The 27432-nt window shown below is 42.2% G+C and overlaps 1 protein-coding gene across 1 annotated transcript in view; it reads right to left on the bottom strand.

The window, feature by feature from the left end:
• LOC149321698 (lateral signaling target protein 2 homolog) overlaps positions 1–10591 on the bottom strand; it is a 33691-nt gene extending 23100 nt beyond the window's left edge. The window contains exon 1 of the mRNA XM_089527137.1: positions 10513–10591. Coding sequence (XP_089383263.1) covers positions 10513–10554 — 42 coding nt within the window. The 5' untranslated portion in view covers positions 10555–10591. The remainder of the gene's footprint in view (positions 1–10512) is intronic.
• Between the last annotated feature and the right edge of the window lie 16841 nt (positions 10592–27432).

The raw sequence follows: 27432 nt of genomic DNA, 5'->3' as shown, positions 1-27432 counted from the left end.
ACCCCTGGGGGTAAAATAGTGGGGTAAAATTAGTATATGAACAATCGCAACTCCAAAGAGACATTCCCACATCTCCTGCTGTTTCCTAGATCTCTTACCTAGCGCTCTTTCCAAATCCCCATCCCTTTATTTTTATTTAAATAATGAAAGCAGGGGTTTAGGATAACTGCTGTCTGGTGGTCAGCTCTGTTTTCTGACCACCCATCCATCTAGTGATTTTCACCACAACCAACCACAGGAGCATCATTATAAACCCATAGCATGTACCATCACAACTGTCCTAAGAATGACCTGGCTAGCCACACCATTAATTTTAGCCAGTAGAGCCTCTTACCAGTCATCCACATAATCTCTTCTTCCTCAGCATTACTGAATGACACATATCCATTCTCATGACTAGTACAGGAAGTAGGGCTGAAGGTTTGACAGCTGAACAGCCCAGGTTCCCAGGTAGCCACTCATCAGCTTTCACACTGTGCTATACCTCTGCACTACCAAGTGATAGAACTGGGGGGGAAACCCAGCTATCTAAATACACCAAGGATGATGATGATCCCACCCTTTCCCCAAAACTGGGACTCAGGGCAGCTCACAACATTAGAAAACAGTACAATTAACATTTAGCCTTCCAGTTGTTTTGCACTACAACTCCCCATACCATTGCCCATGCTGGCTAGGGCTTCTAAGAGCTGAAATCCAAAATGTTTTGGAGAGAAAATGGCTCCTCACATTCCTGGCATACAATTTACATAACAGTGACCTTTTACCACTTGAAAAGTTGAATGACAGAAGAAAAGGAACAAAGAGCAAGGGATGTTGCTTCAAAACCTTATGAGAACTGGAAAGCACTGAGACCTGCTGCCAGTTTATGTATGATACTGAGTTAGATGGAACAAAAACCTGCTTCTCCTATGTTCCTTATAGATATAGGTGTCACCTACACACACAATGGGTGTTTGTGGCACAACAATATCTCTATGCCATATTATGTTAGCAAACACAAAACATGTTACTACAAAAAACACACTGAAAAACGTAAACAGTGTGAAGGTAGGCATGTTTAGTAAATTGCGAATATTCTTGTTTCTATTCAAATAGCCTATATTTCTGTTCCAGCTTTTTATGTTTGACATATATACCTAGGTTTAGTATCTTGAAAATATGTGAATTCAAGTATATTACATCCCCCCAAGTATATTATGTACTGATAGTTATTACCACCAAATCTTGAAACAAGGGAGGAAAGCCAGGAGTCATGAAAGCACACACTTCAAGGAAGACAAGAGAAAGGGCAAGGGTTAGTACTATGTAATTATTTAGCTCACTGACAGTCAAATAGAAAAAAAAAACTGTTCTAAGAATTTAAAAGAAAAAAACCCCCTAAATTTGTGTTTTTCAAAGAAGATATCTTATTTTGACCTTGCACTTACATTTTAATTGCAAAGGGCACTAAATAAACATCTCACAACAGCCTTTAGAAAATACTATTTCTCATTACTGTCACAGAAGCCAAATCTAATAAAATGCTATCCCTTTGGAAAGGATTTGTGATTGCAACCTAGAAATAAACCTATAGGCCTCTTCATAAAGTTATCTCAGGGCACACAGTTCTCTTCCTCTTATTTATTGGGAAATGGCATCAATGACATCTCATATATTGTGCTGAACTCTGGAACAAATGGATACTTCTTGCACCACTGATCTGTCTAATTAGAATTCTTCAAGATTATAAGGATCTCCAAAGTGTGGAAAAGTTACATTTTTGGACAACAATTCCCAAAATCCTCACACCAGTATGGCCATGCTGGTGGCAGTATCCTGGAATCTGGAGTCTCCAAAACTAACTTTTCCAAACTCTGGCACCTATACATTCCACCTGGTTTTAGATCAAAATGCCAACCTGTCCCATCTCGAGGTTTTTTCGTATGTTAAAAAAAACTTGGGAAATGGTTGGAGGTGGTAGTTACATATCATAGTCATAGTCTGGAGTGAGCAGAAACAACATATGACTTGAGACTTGTTCAGAATTCAACATGCTACAAAAGAACTGCCCCACACCTCTCCCATGTTCTTCAGCTGAAGCAGGCTTCTTTAAAAAGAAGAGAGGCTGCTAGAGACCACAAAACACCTTGGGCTTCTGAGCAAAGCTTATATTTATCCTCTTAACTGGACAATGTGATGCATTACTCACCAGACAGTCAGCCATCTAAAGGCCTTGTGTAATGGGAAGGTCAACAGAAAGCTATCTTGGTTTGCTGTTTTAAAGGAATAACTGTTGAGATGTTTGACTTATGAGCCATTATCTTAATAAGCTTACAGGTATTAAATAATTTTGCATATGTTTGCTGTGTATAATTTGCTCTGATTCTGTCAGCTGGGGAAGCAAAGAGGTACCCAGGACACTTTAGAAACATAAAATCATGTTTCCATTCTGGCTTATTTTACCAAAGGGGGGGGGGGTGGAGTGGGAGGGGAGCTGCTGTGTTCAGATAGGTCAGTGCCACATTATTAATTGATATGGTGTGATTACACAACACCTTGATGATTTCGTGGATAGCATTACAATTAATAAAGAACTAAACAGCCAACAAGGAAGGCTGGCATTGTTTTTCACTATCAGATAAAGTGGTTCTAAAAGATCAAACAAGCATTGTCAATGAGGCTATTGCTAATGAAAGCCAGTCCCCTTTCCATGAGCCACTGTGGTATAGTGGTGTGAGAACTGGACTAGAATTCTGGGAGACCAGATTTCGAATCCCCACTCAGCCCTGGAAACCTACTAGGTGATCTTGGGAATATCACACTCAACCTCAGAGGAAGGCAAAAGCAAACCCCCTCTGAACAAATCTTGCCAAGAAAACCCAGTGATAGATTCGCCTTAAGGTCACTATAAATCAGAAATTATTTGAAGGTACACAACAACGATTATTAACAAAATATAAAATCACTACCAAATAAGTAGATGATGTTGTAATGATAACCTGATCCTATGCATATTTATTCAGAGGTCTCCTATGTACAGTAGGTTTAATCATGCAATTCTGTACTGTAGTCAGAAATAAACTAATTACCATAAATTCAATGGGATGTAATCCCAGTTAAGAGAATACAGGACTGCAGTATTAATGACTTAAGCAAATAAGGTTAAGCATAGAATCATCCAGGTATGTAATTGGGCCTGTAACCATATAGGGACTGGTGACTTTAACATGTTAAACAAATAAAATAAATAGAAACCTCAATGCCCACAAAGAACTATTGCCTTAACTATATCTTAACCCTAGAATAATTGGCTGCATTTCTTTTCATTGTTGATAGAATTTTTTTAATCACCAGCTACTTCTGGGGGTCTTGTAACAGTGAAATATCTAGCATTAGCATGCTAGATAGCCAGGTCATTAAAAGCCAACTGTGTTAGAAATGCATATGTACCAATTTAATTTTCAGCAAGAGTTTTGCAACTGTGTTCTTGACTAGCTAATGTGGCAAAAATGGATATGTTTTTATTCCGTCATTCTTCATCTTGCCAACTATTTGTACTATTCAAAGCACAGGTTGGTAACTTTTGCAGGGTTTTTTTTTTTTTTTTGGGGGGGGGGGACAGGTTTTGCAAGAGCAATTTCACATCCACCGCAGGTCACCAGCCCACCAAAATTTAGCAAGTATAAGGTTTTGGGTTTTTTAATTCTCATTTCTGTTTGCCAAGGACACAAAAACAGCTCATGATAAAAAAATAAAGACCGTGTGGTGGAAGACTATACTTCCAAGTCTTGTTTAGATGCTACAGAGCTATACTGTATAATGATCAAGAGAAGGTAAACTTTTCCATTGTGATTCATGTCCAGAACAAGGATAAATGACAATCAACATATCTCATCTTCTTCTCCCCCACCCCATCCCATTATTGCAGTATATAGCAAGTCAAGGCAAGAAAATGTGGTCCTCTTCAAAGTGACAGCAGTAATGTGACGCTTAGGCTTCCCATATCCCGCCTGGGGGCGGGACTTTCCCGATTTGGGGCGGGTCCGCACGGTCCCGCCCCGGTTTGGCCCCGCCCCCGGGACTCCCCCCCCCCCCAGTGAGTCCTGCAGGCTTGGCTGGGGCTTGGAGGACGTCTGTCTTCCAAGCCCCAGCCATGCCCAGGGGGCTCCTCCGCGATCGCGGAGTCCTCCAGGCTTGGCTGGGGCTTGGAGGATGGCTGAAGCCAAACCCCAAACCTCTGCCTGGCTGCCTCCATCTCTGGGGGGGGGGGAATCCCGGGGGTGGGGGCAAAACGGCGACGGAGGCAGCCAGGCAGGGGTTTGGGGCTTGGCTTCAGCGAGGCCCCATTCCCTTGCCTGGCTTCCTCCGTTGGCGACAGAGGCAGCCAGGCAGGGGAAAGAGCCTTTCCTCTTTCTCCTCCTCCTCTTCTTCTGCCTCCTTTTCTTCCTCCCCTTCCTCCTCCTCCTCTTCTTCTTCTTTCTCCTCCTCTTCCTCCCCTTCTTCTTCATCTTTTTCCTCCTCTTCTTCTTCCTCCTCTCCTCCTCTTCTCCCCTTCTTCCTCTTCCTTCTTCCTCCTTTTCCTCCTCTTCTTCATCTTCTTCCTCCTCCTCTTCTTCTCCATCTCTTCTTCTCCTCCTCCTCTTCCTCCCCTTCTTCCTCTTCCTTCTTCCTCCCTTTCCTCCTCTTCTTCATCTTCTTCCTCCTCCTCTTCTTCTCCATCTCTTCTTCTCCTCCTCCTCTTCCTCCCCTTCTTCCTCTTCCTTCTTCCTCCTTTTCCTCCTCTTCTTCATCTTCTTTCTCCTCTTCTTCTCCATCTCTTCTTCTCCTCCTCCTCTTCCTCCCCTTCTTCCTCCTCCTCCTCTTCTTCTCCTCTTCCTCCTCCTCTGCCTTTTCCACTCTTCCTCCTCTTCAATGCCCAAATATGCTGTTTGGAATGGGGGGGGGGGGGGAGGTTAGCCAGAAAGGGAAGTACATTTCTGGCATCTGTCTGGAACAATGCCAAAATGTCCTCCATTTTGATCATGCCTAAGAAACATGCATTTATATTAACATTTTTTTAAAAATCATCAATTTTTTTGCGTGTCCTCCATAAAAATGTGTCCTACACTTGAAAATTTTGTCCTACTTTTGTCCTACATTTGTCCCAGTTTGGAGGTCCAGAATTATGGCAACCCTAGTGACGCTAGGCAGATGAACATGGTTAGAGGTGTGTTATTACAGATGTTTATTAAAGCAGGGGCTTGTAGCCTTGACACTCAGTTGAACAAAGAAAATATTGGCAAACACACACACACACACCACAAGCGGGAAGCTACAGTAAGTATTCTGGACTTTCTGAAGCTGACAGACAGTTACACAGAAGCCCTCTGCACAATGCTGCAATACAGTCACATCACACAGATTTTCATTTTTTAAATTTTTTTTAAAAAAATTGTCTTTGCTATGCATTTCTCATTTGGTCTTCAGGAATACTGTGGGCAAGGGCAAGCAATATGGGGCGTTCTTGTTGCTCTTTGTACTGTTTACAGCTTTTTTTAGCAATAAAAATTGCCTAAAAGGAAGAGTCAGCTAATGAGATTATGAAATCTTTGAAGAGGAAGCTGAAAAACAATTTTAGGCTTCTAGTTCATAAACAACTAGTCATTGAAGGAGACATATTTTTTATTCCTTCACTGAAAAAACAAGAACTGGATTTTCAGGAGTTCATGAGAGCAGGAAATATATGCTTTCTGGAAGAACCACTGCCATACAGTCAGAAGCATTTTTGTACATGGAGCACTGACCATGAAAAGGCAACTTGTGTACTGTGGCTAGGTCTCACTGAGATGAATAATCTCTGGCTGATCAGTGTGGAGGGCTCTCATGACTGAATGCTTTTCCACACCAAAAATGTTTTTTAAAAATCTGTGCATACAGAAAACTAGAATTCAGAGAACATGCTATTTTTCTATGTGCAGAGTTATGTATTTATATTTTATGGAATGTTACGATTAGATATATATGCGACCTCCAGGTTGTACCAATCACAGCATGATTGTAATTAAAAGTACTGGGTATATACTATGATGATCATGATAAGAAATGACTTGTCTTGTGTTCTTTTTTCTTGTTACACAGTGCTGAAACACATATAACTGATATTCAGGGCCTATATTAAATTTTTAGACCCAGTCTTTAAAGTAGGTGTTGAAGACAGTGAAATTGTTAAAGATTTTCCATACCTTTATTCAGGCATTAATCAGAATGGAGACTGTCGTCAAAAAAGCAGAAGACTAAGGCTGCATCCACACTGCAGAATTAATCCAGTTTGACACCACTTTAACTGCCAGGGCTCAATGCTATGGTTTTCTTGAATTTGTAGTTTTATAGGCTATTTAGCCTTCTCAGACAGAACGCTCTGGTGACACAACAAGAGCAAATCAAACTTGAACATTCCCTAGAAACTACAACTAAACTGAGACTGTTGTACTTTAAGCATATCATGAGAAGACATGACAAGGAAAGACAATGATGCTTGGTAAGGTAGAAGGCAGAAGGGAAAGATGAAGACTACATTGCAGGTGAAAGTCTCTATTTAAATATTTTATTTTGTTTATATCCCAGCTTTCTTCCAGCACACGATTCAAGGTAGCTTCAATCAAAAAAGCCATGGTCCTGAATTTGTAAAACCTGGGCAGGGCTGTTGACTTGGATGTCTTTCTTTCATAAGGTCATCATAAGTTGAAGTCAACTTCAAAGCAGTTTATGACAACAACAACTCTCTCTCTCTCTTATACACACATATGTAATTCAGTCCACAGAGACATTAGGTTGGTTTCATTGTTGTTGTCGTTCTGTGACTTGAAATCATTTCCAACTTATGGCAACTGTAAGACAAACCTATCACAGGGCTTTCTTGGTAAGATTTGTTCAAGGTGGAGGGAAGTTGCCTTTCCCTCTGAAGTGGAGAGAATGTGACTTGCCTGAAATCACCCACTGAGATTTCATGGTTGAGGGGTGATTTAAACCCTGGTCTTCAGAGTCATAGTCCACTCAAAACCACTACACCATGTTCACTTGCATTGCTGAAGCACATTTCATATGCCATCCCATGATTTACAGGTCTTTACTATTCCTGCTTTACATAATTTATGTGTCAAAATCCAGGAAAACATTTGAACTCAGACACATTCTGAAGCATAGAATTCCATGTTATTTACACTTTCATTTATCTGTAGACTATACTCAATATTTTTTGTGTGCTAGCCCATTAAAATTTATGTTGATTGCTTTCTTCATAAATAACTCTGGATTATTGTTTTCCAAATCTGCCACTACTTTATAATTCAGGAAGAAGCACTCCCTTCTTTGCATAAGACAAAGAGCAATAAAAAAACCCCGCAAGGTTCTTCCAAAACAGCAAATCTGATGTTAAGTATTACAGATATATTTCTATTCTGGCATTGTTGTACAGATTTTTCTGAGACTAAAGTGGGCAGAAAGCACTCTGGAATTTATGGGCAGAAAGAGCAACAGGTGGGTGGAAAAAATGCTGAAAATAACATTTGGGTGAAAACAGGAGATACATGTGTAAAATGACGTGTACGTTTGGTTTTGAAACTAACCATAAATACCTGTGTTGAGGATGTGCTCAGAGATACCTGGTTCCTAGGCACTCAGCATATAGGCCCACCCACCTGAGCTACTATTTTGCACCTGGCTTCTAATAGGGGGGAAAACACCTCACAAAGTAGATGTTGCAAGATGACGTCTGTCAACCCCTGCCCTAGACAACAGCTAGCAACTCCAGTTCTGTTTACTGACACACCACAACCCTATGCTCCCCGAATTACACCTTGGTGTATTTGGCTGAGTGGAAGGTGAGTCATAGACAAGTCAGCAGGAAATCAACCTGCTGTCAGCCAAGAGACAATACCTCTCCCTGTAAATCCAGTTGTGCTCACCCACACATTCAGTCTCACCCTTCCAAAGCAGGGATGGCATAACACCAACTCTCACACATACTTCAGCACTCTCTGCTCCACCCAGTCGCTAGCCCAGATCTCGCCCTCCTAAACAACTGGGTAAGCCCAGTGTTGCAAACTGAGCACACAAGCCCTGCTCCCTTGTAGAAACTGAGACAGGAACACTATTCCAACATAATTATCATTGAATTGAATGACTCCTGAAATCAAAGTCACATTAACCACTGCCTATCTGCTTTGTTTTTCAGCTTATTTTTCCTTTTACAGTACTTTTATTGCAGAGCTTAGATGAGTTACTTTTTGGGGCAACAACTCCTGGCATTCCCCTGTCAGCCCAGTAACTATTGTAGTTGGGGATTCTGGGACCTGTAATCCAAAACAGCAACTTTTTCACACACTGCTACATGATCAATTTCACTTATATTGCTGTTGAGCACCTTGTCACACACCAAATGGAAGGACCTACGGTGTTTCTTTTAAACTAAATACTTGCTTTGGCTATTCAGATACTACCTTGTCTATACCCTGAAGATACCAGTTTTCTTCTGATCTTGGAAGCTAAGCAGGATCAGAGTTGGTTAGTACTAACACTGGGACTGCCAAGGAATAACAGGTGCCGTAGGCTGTATTTCAGAGAAAGGTCATGGCAAAACCAACTCTGAGTATTCCTGTCCTATGAAAACCCTATAAAATCCATGGTGTGGCCATGAATCAACACTGGGCTTGCCAAATTCATTCATGGGCTTGCCGGACAGTAAGAGCTATTTGACAGTGGAATATACTGCCTTGGAAAGTGGGGGAGTCTCCTTTGAAGGCTTTTAAACAGAGCTTGGATGGCCATCTATCAGAGTGCGTGCTTTGACTGTGTCTTCCTGCATGGCAGAATGGGGTTGGACTGGATGGCCCATGGGGTCTCTTCCAACTCTGTGATTCGATGTTGGCAAACAACTTGAAGGCAGCCACACTGAGAACATAAGGAACATGGATAAGTGGCAGCCCAAACCTTGAATTTGTTGTTAGCTGCCCTAGAGTCAATCCCAATGCATCGCGACACCTGTGGATGAGACACCTTCAAGACCCCCCTATCCTCCACTCAGGTCCTCCAATTTTACATTGGCTTCCAGAGCGTTTTCTGACTTGATCTGTTCTGGGACCATTTCTTTGTCTTTTTGGTTGTCCGCAGTATCCTCAGCACTCTTCTCCAGCACCACATCTCAAATGAGTTGATTTTCTTACGCTTGAATTGACCTCAGAGAGGCAAAAGTCTTGCAGTGTTCCTAACTAGCAAAAGTTGACAGACAACACCAGTGAAACATCAGAACAACCTTGGAGCAAAAAGAAACAAGTCTGCCACTGACATCTTCCTTCATGGCAAGAAAGATCCTGACTAAAACGGAAATCTTTGCAGCCCAAAGGCCAACAGGAAATGAGCCCCAAACTCTGCTCCTCAAGGTTTTTGGGACTTCATCTCCCTGAAGTCTCAGCCATCTTGCCCAATGGTCTGGAATTCTGGGACCTGAAGTCTGAAACATCCAGAGTTTGGGAATCCCTGGGAGCGCACACATTGTCAGCTGGACTTAGTGCAGAGGTTGCCTAGAACCACGGAATCCCAGAGCTGGGAGAGACCCCAAGGGCCATCCAGTTCAGCTGCATTCTGCCATGCAGGAACTCAGTCAAAGCAGCCCCTGGACAGGTGGCCATCCAGCCTCCGTTGAAAAACCTCCAGAGAAGGGGACTATGGTCAGTCTCACACTGCACTCCCACTTTAACTGCCCTGGCTGCCTCCAATGGCATTCTGGGGTGTGTAGTTTAGTGAGGCACTAAGAGCCCTCTGGCTGAGAGGCTGACTCTGGTGTTATGGACTTCAGCTCCCAGAATCCCAGACTATTGTCCAAGACGGCTGAGGCTTCTGGCAGCTGAAGTCCAAAACTCGTGGAGGACCAGAGTTTGGCAATCACTGGCCCAAAACACACTGCAGAAATAATCCAGTTTGAGACCGCTTTAACTGCCCTGGCTCAGTGCTAGGGAATCCTGGGCATTGTAGTCTGTTGTGGCACCAGAGCTATAATGCTCCTAGGATTCCTTAGCACTGTGCCAGGGCACGTTAATGCGATCTCAAACTGGATTATTTGTGCAGTGTGTTTTGGACCTCTAGCTCTCCGGGGGTCCATCCACACTGGAGAAATAACCCGGTTTGGTACCGCTTGAACTCTGTCTAACTCAAGGCTATGGAATTCTGGGAGTTGAAGTTTGTTGTGGGCCCAGAGCGGAGCAACAAACTCCAACTCCCAGAATTCCATAGCAGCCTTGAGTCAGACAAAGAGTTAAAGCGGTGGCAACCGGGTTATTTCTCTAGTGTGGATGCAGCCTGAGTCCTGCTCGCCATGGAGGAGGTTTTGGAGGATTCTTTCTGGGCAGGAGGTGGGAGGGGAGGGCGCGTCCGGGAAAAGGAGGACGCCTGCCCCATTCCACTGGGGCCTTGTCCAGAGACTTGGGGGGAGAAAAAGAGGGCGGGTTGTCCCTCCCTCTCTCCCCGCCAGGGTTGTGGGGGAGCCCCCTTCCTTACCTTGGGTCTGTGGAGCCACCTCCGGAGGGCGGAGGGCAGCATGGCTGGCAGGGAGGCTCTGCTGCCAGGACTCCCCGGCGCTCTCCCGGGACTCGTCGTCGGCACTAGTCCTCCTGGGCTCCTGGCTCAGGCGCAGCTCCGCCCCGGAGGCGGGAGGGAGGCGGCTTGGTCCACTCCGGAGGGCCAGCAGCAGCAGCAGCAGCGGGGCCTCGCCTGGGTCCGCCCAAAGGAGGGCCCCGGGGAGGGCTGGGGACTAGCCCTTGGCCCCGCTGCCCTCCTTCCCCAGGAGCCTCCCTCCCCGCCTCCTCTTTCCAACTTACCCTCCTCCCTCCAGGGGCAGCAGCGGCAGCAGCATCCCTAAGCAGCAGGGGGGCCTGGGGGCTCCAGCTCTTCTAGGAACTTGGCTTTGGCCATCTCCCGCCCAGGGAGATCAGGGGTCCTCCTTTTCCAGGACACGTCCTACATCTCCGCAGTGGCGTCCCTAGGGTTGCTGTCACCCAGAGTGGGAACCCTGGGCCTTACTTACCACCCCCACTGCCACCCCCCCTTGACCCCCTCCCATGTCACACCATCCAGAATGTGAGGCTGTTGGATCCTAGGAAAATGCACAGGTGCTAATGCTAATAGTCGGGACATATAGTGGTGGCAAACCCAGTATTGCACGCTATATACGGCAGACCACCCAACCTTAAGTACCTAAGTAATCCTTAGTAATGCTTTCTGGCACTAATGCTACTCGTCAGTCATATGTCACACTGATAGTTGTGACATGATATAAATTAGACAAATTAAAATTACCCCTTCAAATTACAAGATCATGCATGTAACCTACATGGATTTACATATAAATAGGGAAGATTCAGTTAAAAGGTAATGTCTTAAAAGAAATGTAAAACTTATTGTATTTACAAAAACCTTTTTTCAATTACAATGTTGACATTTAATTTTCAAAATCCTGGGGAGGGGGGCCTCCTTCTTCTCCCACTGAGCTTCCCCTCACTCCCACCATCTCTTAAAGCAGCGATGGCCAAACGCTGGCCCTCCAGGTATTTGGGACTTCAGTTCCCAGAATCCCAAACCATTGGCCAAGGTGGCTGAAGCTTCTGGGAGCTGAAGTACAAAACACCTGGAGGGCCAGAGTTTGGACATTGCTGTCTTAAAGCATTTTAAAGAGATACAGGCAAATGCCACAATAGTTTTTTGTGGGTTTTTCGGGCTATGTGGCCATGTTCTAAAAGAGTTTATTCCCAAAGTTTCACCAGCATCTGTGGCTGGCATCTTCAGAGAAATGCCACAATGTTCTCACCAAAATACAAATGTTTGAGCAGCAGTGGTGTCACCCCCCCTTAGGGTGCCACCTTGTGCAGTCCGCACCCCCTGCACCCCCTAGTGACACCACTGGTGTCACCGCTACCCCCGTTGACCTCCTCCCCTTTTGCACCATATGGAATCCTTAGTCATGCGTTTTTGTGCTAATTTAATTCATCAGTCATCATTCCCATATAGCTCTGAGAATCATGCTAAGAGTTGTGATATACAAACAATTAGCAAAATTGAAATTAATGCCATCAAGTTACAAATAGCAAATAGCATACACACAACCTATATGTACTTACATATGCATAGTGGAAATTTGGTTAAAATGTGATGCTTTTAAAGAAAAATTAAAAATTCATTATCTTAATCTAATAATTTGAAATTTGAAATTTTAATTTTAAAAAATTCTGGGGCCTCTCCTTTCTCCTCCCACTGAGCTTCACCCCACCATCTCTTCAAGCATTTTAAATTATTATTATTATTATTATTATTATTATTATTATTATTAACCTTTATTTATAAAGCGCTGTAAATTTACACAGCGCTGTACATACAATCTTTTTAATTGGACGGTTCCCTGCCCTCAGGCTTACAATCTAAAAAGACACGACACAAAGGGAGTGGTGGTGGGGAAGGGGCCTCTCTAGTAGGATAACACATATAAAATACATAGCAAAACAGGAAATGATTCAATAAAACAGGCAACAAGAGAACATCAAATAGCAGGTGACAATTATGCAATGCCTGGGAAAGGAAAGCAGGCGAATGCCACAACCCATTTTTGCCAAAAGGTAGGTGTTTGAGGAGCAGTGGTGTCACCCCCTCCCTCCTTTAGGGTGCCACCTGGTGGGGACCCTAGTAATCCCACTGCATTCCAGCCTTCTGCCCTGGAGGCTTTCCAAAACGCCCCCCATTTTGAACAAGACAAGAAGCATTAATTTACATTTATATAAGCACAGTTTTTGTGGGTTTTTCGGGCTATGTGGCCATGTTCTAGAAGAGTTCCTTCCTGACGTTTCGCCAGCATCAGGAAGAAACTCTTCTAGAACGTGGCCACATAGCCCAAAAAACATACAAAAAACTATGGATGCCGGCGATGAAAGCCTTCGACTTCACATTTATATAAGCCTATTTAGGCTTTTATTTTGTCATCTCCCAAATGTTTCTTGTATGTCCTACATTTTGCTGTGCCTTGTCCTCCTTTGTGGTTAAGAGATCTGGTCACTTCATTTCAGCATCCTAATTTGGAGCAGTAGAGAGGGAGAGGCAGAATCTTCTTCTCTGTGGCTCCCAATGGTGAAAGTGTCATGCGAATATCAGAACCATGTTGTGGGCCGCTTTGGTGCTGTTTCCAGGACTTGCTTTTCAAAGTGTTCCACATAAAAGTTTGCTATCATGGGGCTCAGAGGACTTCCCATGGCTACCCCATCTCCTAACTTTCACCATTTGGAGCCATGGAGAAGAGGATCTGATCATGTTTCTGAACCATGTGAACAACATCTACCCAAATATCCAATTCACAATGGAAAAAGAAAAAGAAGGAACATTGCCATTCTTGGATGTCCTGGTCATCTACAAACTGAACCAACATTTGGGCCACGCAATATACAGAAAACCTGTATGAGAGACACTGCAGACTGGGCCATCCAGAAAAATCAGCAGTAGCAGAACACGTTATAAACCACCCTGGGCATAAAATGCTGTTTGAAAGCACTGAAATTCTGGACCATGCCAACAATCATCAAGTCAGAATGCACAGGGAAGCCATTGAAATCCACAAACACCTGGACAACTTCAACAGGAAAGAAAAAGCCCTGAAAGTAAACAAAGGCGGGATACAGACTGCCCCTTTGGGGTGGCCTGCACCCGCCCCTTTCCCCGACGGATCGGGGCCTGAGCTGCCACAGTGGCAGCCCTGGAGGCCCCAATCCACCACTTTTCCAGGCCTCGGGGAAGCGGCAAAACGCTTCATGCCCCAAGGACAACCCAACAGCGGCAGGGAAAGAGAGAAAGGGGCCGCTTGGCCCCTTTTTCTTTTGTATCGCTGGCGCAGCTGTGTAAAGGCTGCGTCAGCGATACACAAAAGGAGCTCTGTTTCGGAGCTCCTTCCGGCACCCTGGAGCAGCACCAGGACATAACGTCTGCGCCACACCGTTTGGATGTGACATGGCCGTTACGTCAAAATGGTGGCATCCATGTAGACAGGGCACCACCATTTTGACATCCTGGTGACGTACTAGGGTTGCGGGGCGTATATAAACAACACCCCGAGGCAACCCTAGTACGTCGCCAGGACGTGCTTAATGGCCCATCTGTACAGGGATAATGTTTGGCTACCAGTCCTGAAAAACACCAAAGTCAAGACCCAGCCCATGCAAATGAACATTACCCAGGGTCAGGGGGTTTTCCCAACAGACAATGGATCACTAATTAAATAGACACCCTGAGGCCTTGCCATTCAACAACAGACCAACACACAGATTAACACGTAAATTACTTCCTCTCAACCAAGGGTCACACAGTGTGTGTGTGTGTGTACACACATACATATACCCCACTCACTTCCACGCCAACGTTCTCTGAAGATGCCAGGCACAGATAATAAAGGAATAAATTATTCCAGAATATGGCCACATAACCCCAAAAACCCACAAAAAGATAGAGGACATTTCTAATAAGGGGCACCTGCCAGGCCGATAAGAAACAAACTTTCTGGACTTTCATTAAGGGTCATCTGTTTTAATAAAATGTCTGACAGCCCAGTAAAGGAACAAATTTTCTGACCTTCAAATAAGGGACATCCCTTATAGAAAGGGACACCTGACAAAAACGTAAAGAAGAAATGTTACAATCCTCAAAAAAGGGACATCCTTTACCTGGCAACCATCATGGCTTCCCAAGTGGCTTCCATCCCAGCCTGCCTATAGTTTTCACAGAAGGCTTGCAGCATCAGTTTCCTTCAGGATTCTGGGGCTGAGAGTGTATAACGTAATTCATTTTCATCCTAGTTATCAGTGTAAAGGCCAGAGCCCAAGGCAATTTCAAATATGTGCTTGAACCATAAGTGATTATGGCCTAGTGGTCTGAGCATTGGACTATGACTGGAGATCAGACAGGATCTCAAGCCTAAAAACCCACTTGGTAACCTTGGCCAAGTCACACTCTGCTTCAGAGGATGGCAATGGCAACCCCCCTCTGAAGAAACCTGCCAAGAAAACCCCATGATAGGGCTGCCCTAAGCCAAAAATGACTTGAAGGCACAAAACAACGGCAACAACCAGTGCCTCTTATTTATCATCACTTTTCCTGCCATGGAGATGTAGCAACACAGAAAGCTGTACCTGTTGTGTTTCTGCCTTGCTTGCATTGAAGAGCCATAAAAGGGGGAAGACTGAATTAGAATGCTGTGCTGGATTGCTGAGACCTCAGTGGGCCACAGAAGGGGGGTAATTGGAATACTTGCTGTCATACAAGGTCCTCAGTCCTTGCCTCCTGATGCCCCCTCTTTGGAGACTGTAAATACACTGACTGAAGAAAAAGCACCTTCTGCATTGTTCTGAAGCATTTTTGACATGATGTACCTTGGTCTTCAAAACAGTCTCTGTGGTTGAAAGAGACCCAGGTCAATAAATACATCATATCCCACTTCTCTCTTGAGATACATTTTAACAAGCAGCTGGACACCATTTCTTCCTGCAAACAATCCTTCAACTGCCAGTGACCAGCAAAACAGGTCTGAATACAAAATATTATTAGATTTGGAATCATGATTCATGATTTGTTTTGATGAGCAAATATAAAATACAGTATGTATTCAAGCAATGCTGGTTAGACTTACATCTTTTCCAAAGTGTTATAAAGCACTTATTCGTATCTTTCCATCCTCCCCTATTCACTATCTTTTAGCTAATGATGTAACATTTCCTGAAGTGGGTATGTTATTTCTGCTTAGGGGTTCTGCTGGTTGTCATAATTCATTTAGCAAATGGATGCTTTATAGATAGGGGAAGGTGAAGAAAAAAAAGTGGCTGCCATCACCACTGTGTGGTATTATAAACACAGTCCCTATGTAAAATGTTAGAGGCACCAGCTAGCTCTCAATGGGTCACAAGAAATGTTAATGTAATGTAAAGAATAAGGCTTCTAGAGGTTTAATTTTTTAAATGAACATCTTGTTATATTCCTACAAACTATTTCAAACATGTAATAAAACATTCCATAGTCTAAGGGAAGGTTAATATGAATATGTTCCTGGTTGCCTCCTAACGTATCTAAGGTAGTAAAGTGCTAAGAAAAAAGTCTGAGTTCACCAGAGACCAATTGGAGGACCCAGGAGAGCAATCTGACTGTCAACACCTATTCTCTCTGCAGATGTATTAATTAGATCTGAGGAAAAATAGTTTTTCACAAGTCAAATATGAGAGCTTCTTTTCTTTGCCAGGTGCTCTGGTACCACTCATTGGGAAGCTGATGATTGCTTGAACTAGTTTAATCATGTTTATATCCTCAATATGTAAAACTGTAACCTAGAATCTTTCTTTAACCCAGCCCTTTGAGGGGATAACCCTAGCTTAAAGACACTGTCAGTTTTGTTTTATTTTTAAATTGCTTTCCCTTTTCTCGAGGGCATATAATGTCTTCTCTTTCAACAAAGGCTTAGGCTTTAGTGGGTAAGAAGCTTGAGATTTGCTACCATTACAAACAATGAAATTCAGCTTACATGATAACACAGGAAGGACTAGAAGGGACAGTCTAACACTGCCCAGAATCCTGTATCTGTAGTTGTTGGGAGCTGGAGTCCAACAAGTAGAGGGTCACAGGATTTGCAAGCCTACTTTATATTCAGCATCTAGCTAAAACAGTACACATTCCCACAGTAGACTAATAGGATCTTCTATCCAAATTGAGGAGAGTTAATAACATTGGCCAGAATCTTATATTAGTTTATAAAGTACATTCAGGTACACGGCTTTGTTTACACGGCTTTCAGATTACGCTGAAGCTGCACTACAATTAAATGAAGGCGCATGCGCCATGTGCACACACCCCATTGTTTTTAATGGGGTGCGTGCATATGAGGTTTTCCCTTTACGTGGGCAGGGCCCCCCCCAGAATGGATCCCTCGTGTAAGGGAAGGGCTGATTGTAAAGGTAAAGGTTTTCCCTTGAGCAGATTGTCTAGTTGTGTCTGACTCTAGGAGATGGTGCTCATCTCTGTTATTAAGCTGAAGAGCCAGCATTGTCATAGATGATTCTGTGGTCATATGGCCAGCATGACTAAACACTGAGGCGCACAGAATTTCTTAAGGGTAAATGTTTCCCCTTTGACGTGAGTGTCTACTCGTGTCTGGCTGTAAGGGATGGTGCTAATCTCCATTACTAAACTAATCTCCGTTACTAAACTAAGTGAGCCAGTGTTGTCAAAGACGACTCTGTGGTCCTGTGGCCAGCATGACTGAATGGAACACTGTTACCTTCCCACCAAAGTGATACCTATTTACTTGCATTTTTACATGCTTTTGAACTGCTAAGTTGGCAGAAACTGGGACTAGTGATGGGAGCTCACTCCATCACGCAGTGCTTGAGCCTCAAACTGCCAACCTGCTGATCCTGCAATCATCAGTCAGTGTCTTAACCATTGAGCCACCATATACTAAGTATTTAAGTAATGTCTTCTGGCCTCCCCCTCCCCATCCCCCCTGAACTTGATGGAAACATCATTCACCCATGCTCCATTCATCAGCAGAATGGGCCTCCTTCTCTCCATGCAACTGGTGCCCAGTAAAATAGGTTGGTGGTGTGTAAATGTTGATTGTGGCAATAGTGACAAAATTGTAACTAGACTGTGATCACGGATACAAAACAGTTATGGTTAGGTAACTGTTTTGTATTCATGATAGTGACTTACACTTGCCACAATCATAACTCCCCCACAACACACCTATTTTATCAGGCTTCAGCTGCATGGGAAAAAGGAGGGCCATTATGCTGATTATTGGAGCTTCATGTTTCCATCAAGTTTGAGGGGTCAGGCCAGGAGAAGTTACTTAATTAAATATAACCTGTTACAGGATTCTGGCTAATGTTGTTAACTCTGCCCAGCCTGGATTCAAGAACCTATTAATCTACTGCAATGATATATACTGTTTTTAGCTAGAAGCTGAATGTAAAGCAGGACTGGACATCCTATCACCCTCCACATGTTGGACTCCAGCTTTCAGCAACCATAGATGGCATGGCCAGTGAAAAGAGATGATTAAAGCTGGGAATATCACAACATCTAAAAGGCCAGACTTCCCACCCCTGAGGAAAAGGACACCAACATTTGTTCTTACATCTCATAGCCTGCAGGTATTCTTGATAAGGAGTCAAGCTGGTTGTTTGGAAGAGATGACGTAGGCCATTGTCTGGCCAAAAATAACAGCTGAGTGACTGTACAGGAATTAGGGAAGTGAAAACAAGTTTCCTAATGGCTAACTACAGTTTGGGATGTGCTTTTAAAAAAATAACCTCCCTACTAATTCCACCCTGAAGCAGTTCCCTTTAAAAAAAAATTCTATGTGTGATTCTTCAGAGATAAATCCCAACGTGTGCTATGCACAGTTAAGTAGAGTGAGCCCTCATTGGCCATATTTTTAAGTTGAAGAGCCTATACATGAACCTTAAGCACCACTAATTAATAGGAGTTTGCAGTGGCGTCACTAGAGGGTGCGTGTGGACCATGTCAGATGACACTCTAAGCGGGGTGACACCACTGCTCCTCAGAAATCTTCATTTTGGCAGAAACGGGCTATGGCATTTGCCTGTATCTTTTTAAATAATGAAGTGATGGTGTGAGTGGGGTGAGGATCGGTGGGAGGAGAAAGGAGAAGCACCAGGTTTTTTTAAATTAAAATTTCAAATTTGAATTTGAATTTTTTTAATTAAAAAAGTAAAAATGTAAGATTTTATTTAAAAACATCACATTTTACCAAATTTTCACTTTAATTACATGAAATTATGTATATGGAAACACATTTATTCTGTGTATATGATATAATTTAAAGGTATAAATTTAATTTTGCTAATTGTTTATGTTACAACTATTACCATTATATTTAGGGACATATGGAAATTACGATTTATAAGTAAACTAGTACAAAAAACATTAACTTTGGATTCTGTATGGTGAGGTATGTGAGGAGGTCAATGGGGGGGGGGGTGACACCATGAGTTACCACACCGGTCACCGGGTGATACCAGCCCTAGTGATGCCACTGGGAGTTTGTGTTATTTTGTTACACCAACCGATTTTAGATATATTTATTATTAAAATCTTGGGTGAGTTTTAAAATATCTAAGATGATGTTCTTGGCATGAGCATCTGATATATTTCTCTGCTCTAGATCTTGTAAGAACACCATGCTTAAAGCTGCAGTCGTATTCATATTTTCCAGAGAGTAAGATCCTCTGAACTCAGTGGGACATACTTTGAGAACACAGAATTGTGCTATAACGGTAGGCAAAATGTGTCTCTCCAGATATTGATGAACCAAGACGTAGCAGGCCTAGAAACTATAGTGCATTATGCAAGTTTCAGACTGACAACATCTGAAGGACTGCACTTCGGCCATTCCTGGTTTAACCTTATGCCTCTTGACTGACAATAGGATCTTTTCAGAGGATTTTGGAAGGATATTTTATGACCATTAAAAGATTGCAGCCATCAAGAGCAGGAATTATTTGTTAATTTTTGCATAAAGCAGTAAGATGGAAAATGTATTTAATCTAGAAATTCATGTTCACATAAGTAAATAACATAATGCAAAAATGCAATTCTCCTCAATCGGAACAACTGTAATGGATATAATGCTTGTGAACGTGTTGATCATTCAGGTGACTATCCCTATGAAGCATACAGGCACTGTAAAATTATTATAGCTGGTTTCAGGGCAACATACTTTCCCCTTGCTGTACTGAAATGTTAAGATAAATGTATCATATTATTGTATTTTTACATATTGGTATGTGTCAATAAACACTTTTCCGTGAAATCTTTAAGTCTAATATGTAAGCTAGTAAAATCACATTAAATGGTCGCTACTGATTCTCTAGCCCAAAATAATTTGTTTCAGTAATGACTTTGGCTAATTGGGAAATGAAATCCAAAAATCAAAATTCTCTAGCTTTAGGGCAGCAGAAAATACTGGCAAATTTTTTGCTTATCTTCCAGCAAAGCAACACTTGTACTCATGAATAATACCTCACACCACACAGGAGAATACAATTGATCTAAATCAGTCCAATTTACAGTTGGAACAACTAAATCAGCTTTATAAAGTATTAACTTTTCCTACTTCACTGTACATCATCTTATGTTATCAAACAAAAGAAAGTATCCTAAATTAAGCTCCATGGTATAATAAGAAACAATGGGATAATCAGTCTAAATCAAGCAGTTTATGGATTAGCTAACATGTCCAGTCCCAGGAGACCTGTCAAAACACACACAGTAAATGATGGTAATCAAGAGTTGTATAGTCTCCAGATTAAATAGTTTTAATCCAGTTAAGTGATATGAGGGGCTGACAAAATTAGATTAATAGTTGAAGGAACTTGGCATAAATACAGTATAACTATGATGCAGCCAAGAAGAGCTGTATTTACCATTTGGAATGCAGCAGGTTTTTGCTTAGGCTGCTCTGGAACACAACAAAGTAGGTAGAGTTTAGGATTTCAAGTAATAAAAAGGACCATAATCTCCCACATATTTAAATCCCTGTTTAAATAGTTGAACGGGTGCCATACTGAGGAGTGAGCAAACTTGTTCTCTGCTGCTCCACAGAATAGGACCTGGAGCAGTGGATTCAAACAAGAGGAAAAGAGTTTTCTCTTCAACATTAGGAGGACTTTCCTGACAGTAAGAGCTGTTTGACAGTGGAATACATTTTCTTAAAGACTTCACCACAGTTTGTTGTATTGTTTTTAAGTATGCTTTATGTTTTAAATTCTACATTGTTTAATTGTATTTTAAGGAGACTGGGTTGAGGGTTCGGACTGTATATTTTAATCTTGTAAGCTGCCCCGATTGCATTTTGTAGTGAGGCGGGATATAAATAATAATAATAATAATAATAATAATAATTATTATTATTATTATTATTATGTCTCCTTTGGAAACAGCTGCTTGATGGCCATCTGTCAGGTGTGCTTTGATTGTGAGTTCCTGCATGGCAGAATGGGTTTGGACTGGATGGCCCTTGGGGTCTCTTCCAACTCTACAATTCTATGATTCTATCCCATCTTCTTTCTTTCCCAGTCACAACAGCTAATAGCTTTAATATTTGATTGTTATACAAGAAACATATTCTGCAAAAAGATTTACTATGCAATTGTTATACAAGATACATATTCTACAAAAAGAATTAATAAGAATGCAAGCAGTAGTGTAGCAATAAAGCTGTTGCATCTGCTATGAAGGTGTGGACTGCATTAGATTAACAGTTTTAGTGTACAATGATACTCAGGAATTGTACAGAAACAGCTGTTAGTCTTCAGTCAGCACAGAATTCTACTAGCTTTACTGCAGCAAATGTATTATGCCATAGGTCTCATGGATTGGTTGGTACACTATCAGATGCATGGGTGAGGGGTTGTTTGGCAGATAAAGAGAAGAAAAGCAAATAGTGGGACCAATGCAAGAAACAATGTCTATGGCATTTCTATCCAAAGCTGAAAGTGATATTTTGACATTCTTCTTGGCCTGTCCTGTGACAAGGCTGCTTTGGCCTCCGTAGTACCCAACTGAAACTTTTCTGAAACATCATCAGTGATTTAAATCCTACTCAAATATGCTTTTTTCATTTTTGAATGTTTTTGCACATGCTTGTAGCACATGCAGATAAAACCATGTGTTTTGAATTGTCCTTGTAACTGGATAATAATGACAGCTTTGACTGGAAGTTAAATTCCTAAAAGAAGAAGCACACTGATCTTGGACCAGCTGTGTTTCGTCATGACCCAGAACAGTCATGGGGTGGTGGGGTGGGACAAAGGTGAAAAGGCATTCTACGTATGCTCAGAGTCGTTTCTTTATTCCTCATATGGTGGCAATGGTGGCTATGAACTCCATCCTCCCAAATATCTCCCACAAGGACAACAGGCCCTATCTCCCACAAGGACAACAGGCATGTGTGTATGTGTGTAAAAGGAGTCACCATTAGGGTTATTCCCCCCTCCCTACATGCCCCCAAATAGGTTCAGCTGCTCTTCCCATATTCCCCTGACCTCCCTCTTTCCATGCCTCACTTTCCCACTTGGAGCCAGAGCACATGTGCATTAGAAGGTTCAAAAAGCAAATTAGAACAGAGTTTTAGCCTTGTAGGTATACTGATACAACATATGTAAGCTGGACTTACAAAACATGTTTCAGTGGGTATAACTACAGGGATATGTTTATAAAAAATAATACATTTCTGATGAAACACTGAACAAAATTTTTATAGGCAAGTCATTTTGGTGTCACTCCCTCTGATGGTGCCATCAGGTGCAGTCCGCACCCTGCAGTGACACCACTATGCTGTTCTGAATCTTATATGCATTTGAGTTTCTCCCAGAAATGTACAGCTTTTTTCTTCTTATCTGTGCTCATAGCTACTAACTGTGGATGTTCCACCCTAGATTTTACAGAGCTCCTTCTGAAGCAGTGTCCTACAACATCTGTAGATACACCATCAGCAAACAGTTCAGTAGCAAGATATTTTTAAACCACTCATTTTTATTCTGTTCTTTCAGCAGAGGCAGCCTTAACCAGCTCTTAAAACCTGTCATGTCTCTAGTCGGTTAGGAATTCACACATTTTGCCCCAGATACTCTCTGCCACCCAATCCTGGTTGTTAGGCTGTGGATAATGATTTTAGTTTAATGACTGGGAGAGAAATGCACTCTTCCTATGGTCAAAGGTACTTCTCATGAGAGAATTCTAGAAGGCAGCCATAATGCTGACATTTATAGTGAAACAATCTTACATGATCATAGGTCACTCCATGGCTGCAACCAGCATAGTGTATAACTGCATAGAATCAAAGAATCCTGTAGAGGTGTGTTGTGCCAGCATTACGCAACCACCATGCAGAATAGCAACATTATGCAGCACATGTCAATGACTGGGTGCTGTTGCTTATCCACAATACTCAACTATGCAACTCCACTTCTGTTTCTGGGAGCAGAATATGTTTGTTGCAATATGACAGATAATTTGCCTCACATGTGTAGTGTGACTTACACTTGCATATCCCACTAACACGGTGCCAGCCACTGTACACTTCTAACCAACAATGTAGAAGTAATTTTTAAAGTTCAGTTCCATACAAAGATGTTTTCTATAGCAACAGTCCAAAAAGAGTCCAAAAATGTATCTGGGTGTGCTGATCTAAAACTAGCAGTTTTCATCTCCACCAGGAGCAAATAGGTCTTGCCAGCAAAAGGATAAGCCACCCCAAAATACTTTGGACTACATCTGAAGTAGCTCATAATACATTGTTGCCAGAAAAAAAATTATTCCGTGCCACAACATTGTTGCACAGAGTAGTCCAAGTGTGTGTGCGGCAGATCTCTACTAATCAAATAACTAAGGCTATATATTTCAGAATAAGGAACTTGCAAAATCACCTCTGAGTATTCCTTGCCTAAGAAAACTCTATGAAATTCATAGTGTCATCATAAGTCTGAAGTCGACAGGCAGCTTGAATGTATACATACACATACAGGACAAATTATATGAATGTTGCCTGCAACGAAAGCACAGTGCCCTCTGCTGTAAGCCAAAAAGAAGCTGAGAATCAAATGAAGTTCTATGGAGATCTTCCAGCCCATTATCAGCAGTATTTTTTGTCACGCTTCTTGCCTTTCCCCCTCATTTATTAAAAGTACAGTTGGCCCTCCATATCCACAGATTCAACTATCCATGGCTTGAAAATATTCCAAAAATACATAAATCCCAAAAAGCAAATTTTGATTTTGCCATTTTATATAAGGAACATCATTTAATATGCCATTGTATATAGTGGGACTTGAGCATCCATGGATTTTGTATCCACAGCATGACAAGGCCCTGGAACCAAACCCCAGCAGATACCAACAGCTCACCGTATTTACATGATTTTGAAAAATATTCAAAAGAAAATCAGCCTGTGCTTTATAGATTTTAGCAAATCCTTTGATTATATAGATCATGAAAAAGTATGGATCACTTTTAAATAAACAGGTGTGTTATAACATCTGATTTTCCTAATGCATAAACCTGCACTCAGGACAAGAGGCTATCATCGAGACAGAATACGGAAAAACTGAATGGTTTTCAGTCAGCAAGGGGTTAGGAAAGGCTGCATTTTATCACTTTATGGTCTCTTCCAACTCTACGATTCTATGATTCTATGATTCTATCTATTTATATTGTATGATGAACATATCATACATAAAGCAGGATTAGCCTCAGAGGAAGGAGGTGTGAGAATTAGAGAAAGAAACATCAACAATCTAAGATATGCAGATGACACTATACTGCAGAAAATAGTAAAGATGTGGAAAGATTACTGAAGAATGTCAAAGAAGAAAGTGAAAAGGCAGGTTTATAGTTGAACATTAAGAAAACGAAAATTTTCATTAATCAGAACTTAGACTGCAATCAAAAAATCAGAAGAAGGCTAAGGCTTTGGAAGGACATCTGTGAAGAAACTAGACAAGACCCTGGAGTGTAAAGATATATACCTTGAATACTAACATTAGGATTCTCCATGCCATTGTATTTCCCATGTCTATGTATGGTTATGAAAGCTGAACAGTGTAGAAAGGTGATAGGAAGAAAATCAATTCATCTGAAATGTGCTAGTGGAGAAGAGTTCTATAGATACCTTGGACAGCTAAAAAGACAAAAATATGTGTCCTAGAGCAAATTAAACCTGAACTCTCCCTAGAATCCAAGATGACTAAAATGAGACTGTCATACTTTGGCCATATGAAAAATGCTTGGTAAGGTAAAAGGCAGTAGAAAAAGAGGAAAACAGATGGATTCCAGATAAATAGACTCAAGCAAGCTATGGCTCTGAGACCTGAGCAGGCTGTTGATGATAGGATGACTTGGAGGTGTCTCATTCAAAGGGTTTCTATGAATCAAATTCAACTTGATGGCAGTTAACAACAACAACCATGTGACTTGCAAATTGTCTCTCTGTTATCTGAAACATTTTTAGGAGTGTTATCTGATGTATTGCTTAGGATGAGGTAGTTTCCTCCAAATAAGCATCTGCTTTAGGTTTTGGTCAGTTAGGACTTCTCTACATGTAACAGGAACAATTTGCAATTATCCAATGTTCCACTGACATATTGCATTGTCAGTGATCCTCCACTCTGGCAGCCAAATGCTAGTTAATTTCAGGTGTCAAAATATCAGATGGCTTAGTAGGTGAATAACCATTACAGATTCTGTTTCAGATACTAGAGCTGGGGAACCTTGAAGGTCTCCACTTGCTTGCAGAACACTATCCTCTGCAAGAGAGGCAGCAGATGTATCCTTCATTTTTACTAGTGTGTACTAAGTAACAGATCAAGACAGAAATCTCCAGATGACAAAATTGAGGCTGTCATAATTTGGACACATCATGAGAAGGCAGAACTCACTGGGAAAAAAACTCCCAATAATGCTAGGAAAGGTGGAGGGAAGTAGAAAGGAAGACAGGCCACATACTAGATGGATGGACTCTATTAGGGAGGCCACAGATATGAGTTTGTTGGAAATGAACAGTGCAGTGGACGACAGGGAGTCTTGGAAATGTCTCATCCACAGGATTGCCATGGATCGAGATTGACTCGAGGGTGTTAACAACAACAAACTAGGTAACTAAAAATAACATTGCATATTGGCATAATCCATTTGGTACTGGTGAGAGCAAAGAATATTTGCAGACATTCTTATCCTCCGTAATTAACACATTGTGATATCCTCTAAAAAAGAAAACTCCCAGTAAATTGCTATCATTGTTCTTATTGTTGTTTGCTGCCATCAAGTCAACCTTATCTCATGGTGACTCTGTGGTTGAGACATCACCAAGCCCCCCTATCCTCCACTGCCCTTCTTAGGTCTTGTAGATTCAAGTCTTTAGCCACCTAATTGAGTCTAGTAATCTGGCATATGGTCTTCTTCTTTCTACTGCCTTCTACCTTTGCTAGTATTGTTGTCTTTTCTAAAGAGTCATGCCTTCTCATGATGTGGCCAAAATATGACCGTCTCAGTTTTGTCATCCTGGCTTCCAGGGAGAGTTCAGGCTTGATCTATTCAAGGACCCATTTGTTTGCCTTTTTGGCAACTGTGGGCGGGGCTGTTGGAGCAGGCTGCATAGTCCCTCCTCCTCCTCCTTTCTCCTCCTGAGCTACACGTGTGTAACAAACTTATTGTCCACACTCCACGTGTTCTGCAACTTTTTAATATAACAACACCTTCAACAAAATACAAGCTTTCTTCAGCCAACTCTAACATAAAAGAGCCTCTCCCGAGGTTTAGTTCTGCAGCCTCTTCTGGGGTGCTATTCAGGTGTATGCTTCCTCTTGCGTGTTCCGAAGCCCTGAGCTCTTCTCAAGGCTTTCGTACTCGGCCTTCTCGCCTTTGACTGTTTCTGACCCTAATTCCCTTCTGGTCCCATTTGGGTCCCACCATGCATCCTCCAACTCACTCAGAGCTCTGGGGCTCCAGTCTCCTGGGCCCAATAACCCACAGTCACCTTCCTCCCTGGAGTCACAGGGTTGTACCTCCTCATGTGGCCCTCTTCGGTGGGCCTGTGGAACTCACCACCAGGGGACCGTTGTTTGGTCTCGCCTAGGTGTGCTTTGCACTTGACCTTTCCCTTCCCCGATCGCGGCTTCACGCTCAGTTCTTCCGCATCCTGCCCTTCCCCCGAGTGCCTCAGCCCTTCCTCTTTTAAACCCCTTAGGGCCTCCTCTCCGCCCCCTCCTGGCTCCTCCTCTTCATTAGCCTTGCTCTCCCCTCCCTTCTCTGCCACCTGGGCAGCCTTAGCCTCACCCGCTCTCCCTTTCTCACTCTCCATCTTACTACAGCAACCCATGAAGGGTGACCAGATGTCCTCCTTTTCCAGGACATGTCCTGCATTTCAACCTTCTGTCCAGGAAGAATACCATAATGTCCTTCATTTTGGGCATCACCAAGAATCATGGATTTATATTTATATTAGTATTTTTAACTTTCATTATCTACTATTTTCTTGCAGTACTTTGTCCTCCTTTGTGGTTAGGACATCTGGCCATCCTGAGTCCATGGTACTCTCAGCACTCTTCTTCAGCGCCACATCTCAAATGAGTTGATTTTCTTTTTATCCTCTTTCTTCACTGTTCAATTCTCGCATCCATACATCGTGATGGGGAATACAATGGACTGAACAATTCTAATTTTAGTGCTCATTTGTATAACTTTACTTTTTTGGATCTTGCTTAGTTCATTCATGGCTTTCCTTCCCATTTCTAATTGTCTTCTTATTTTTACTGAAGTCTTTGTTCTGATCAATGTTTTTTTCATTTTTTTACACAAAACACACTATTTTCTGTGCAAAAGTGTAAG

Source organism: Sceloporus occidentalis, unplaced genomic scaffold, assembly GCF_023333645.1.
Source record: "Sceloporus occidentalis isolate IW3139 unplaced genomic scaffold, rSceOcc1.0.p SCAF_1, whole genome shotgun sequence".
NCBI classification, from domain to species: Eukaryota; Metazoa; Chordata; class Lepidosauria; order Squamata; family Phrynosomatidae; genus Sceloporus; species Sceloporus occidentalis.
The sequence above is the reverse complement of the archived record's forward strand: the minus strand, read 5'-3'. Positions and strand labels throughout refer to the sequence as shown.